The sequence below is a fragment of the Parus major genome, chromosome 11, assembly GCF_001522545.3.
Source record: "Parus major isolate Abel chromosome 11, Parus_major1.1, whole genome shotgun sequence".
Lineage (NCBI taxonomy): Eukaryota > Metazoa > Chordata > Aves > Passeriformes > Paridae > Parus > Parus major.
Window position 1 is genome coordinate 18,656,446 of NC_031780.1, and position 1,213 is coordinate 18,657,658.

General features: G+C 43.6%; 1 protein-coding gene across 1 annotated transcript in view; it reads right to left on the reverse strand.

Annotated features, from left to right (window-relative positions):
* PDCD2L (programmed cell death 2 like) overlaps positions 1 to 512 on the reverse strand; it is a 7,997-nt gene extending 7,485 nt beyond the window's left edge. Inside the window, exon 1 of the mRNA XM_015639567.1 lies at positions 459 to 512. Within this exon, the coding sequence (XP_015495053.1) occupies positions 459 to 512 (54 nt within the window). The remainder of the gene's footprint in view (positions 1 to 458) is intronic.
* Between the last annotated feature and the right edge of the window lie 701 nt (positions 513 to 1,213).

The following is a 1,213-nucleotide window of genomic DNA, read 5'->3' on the forward strand; positions in this document are numbered from 1 at the left end:
CTCTGCCTCTGTGCGTGTCTGTCCTGCCAGCACTGCGTCCTCCCTGCAGCCACTGCACTGGGAATTTGCCAGGAAGGGTTGAAGGACACACAGTCACAGCCCAGAAGAGTTTCTGGAAAGAGCCTTAAGCCTCAGGTCCTGCACAGAAACCTGAAAGATTCATACCTGAAACCACTGAGGTGGAAGAGAGAAACTGGGCACATTTCTGGCTTCTCGGGTGTGACTTAACCTCTCAGAATTAGCTTCTGTCTGTTATGTGAAAGCAAAGCAAGTTCCAAAAAATCAAAGCACCATTTATTTATAACAATTCACAAACCAATACAACAAATAAAGATTTCCCATCCTCTTCTGTGAGATGTCAAGCCCCCCTCAGAGATGTAGCTTGATGGATGCTCTGCTGCCTACAAGCAACTTCCAGTTAAAGAAGGCAGAAGGGGGCTCTAGGAAGGACAACTGACCATGCTCTTCTGAAAGAAGAGGGGAATAGGCACATCAAACAGTCTGACACTCATGGTACATTCTGTATAGATAATTTCTTACACATTTCAATTCATTTTTCAATTCCCAGCTCATTATTCAGTTTTGATATGCACCGAGTAGGTACCATGGTCTGTTTGGACCTGGAAAGACTCGGTGGGGTTTCTACTTGCTTCATTAAATAGTGATTTTTAGTCTGACAAACATTCCAAATGGCCTTTGTTTCTCTACTTTCACTGAGATTAGGACAGCAGATGACAACAGTGAATTAGAAGGTGATTATTACTCTGCATCCTGACAAAATCATTTTGTTAGACTTTCCTTTGGCTTTTAAAAGCAAACTGAACCCTCCACAGCTCTTATAAATCCGTGTGTTTTCTCCTTTCAGTCTGGCTTTGTTTCATGAGTTGTGCCCAAAACTGCACTCTGTGTTCTTTCAGTTTCTCTGCTGCCTTTTGCTCCAGGTCTATTCCCAGGTATTTTTCCTCCAGGCCATACTGGGGCCAATGGACCAAGCCCTCTCCGTTGGGATTTCTGGAAATAACAGAAGGAAAAGTTAGCTCTCCATTTGCCAATCCACTGCTCTCTGAGTGCTCACGTTCAGAGCATTCCAGAAAACCAGCAGCAGCCCAGACTATGTGATTCTGGTACCTGAATACATGGACAGTACTTGATGAAAAAGCTCCTCAGTGGAAGAGCAAAAGTGTAATAGTTGCCATTAATTTTAGATCTAAAC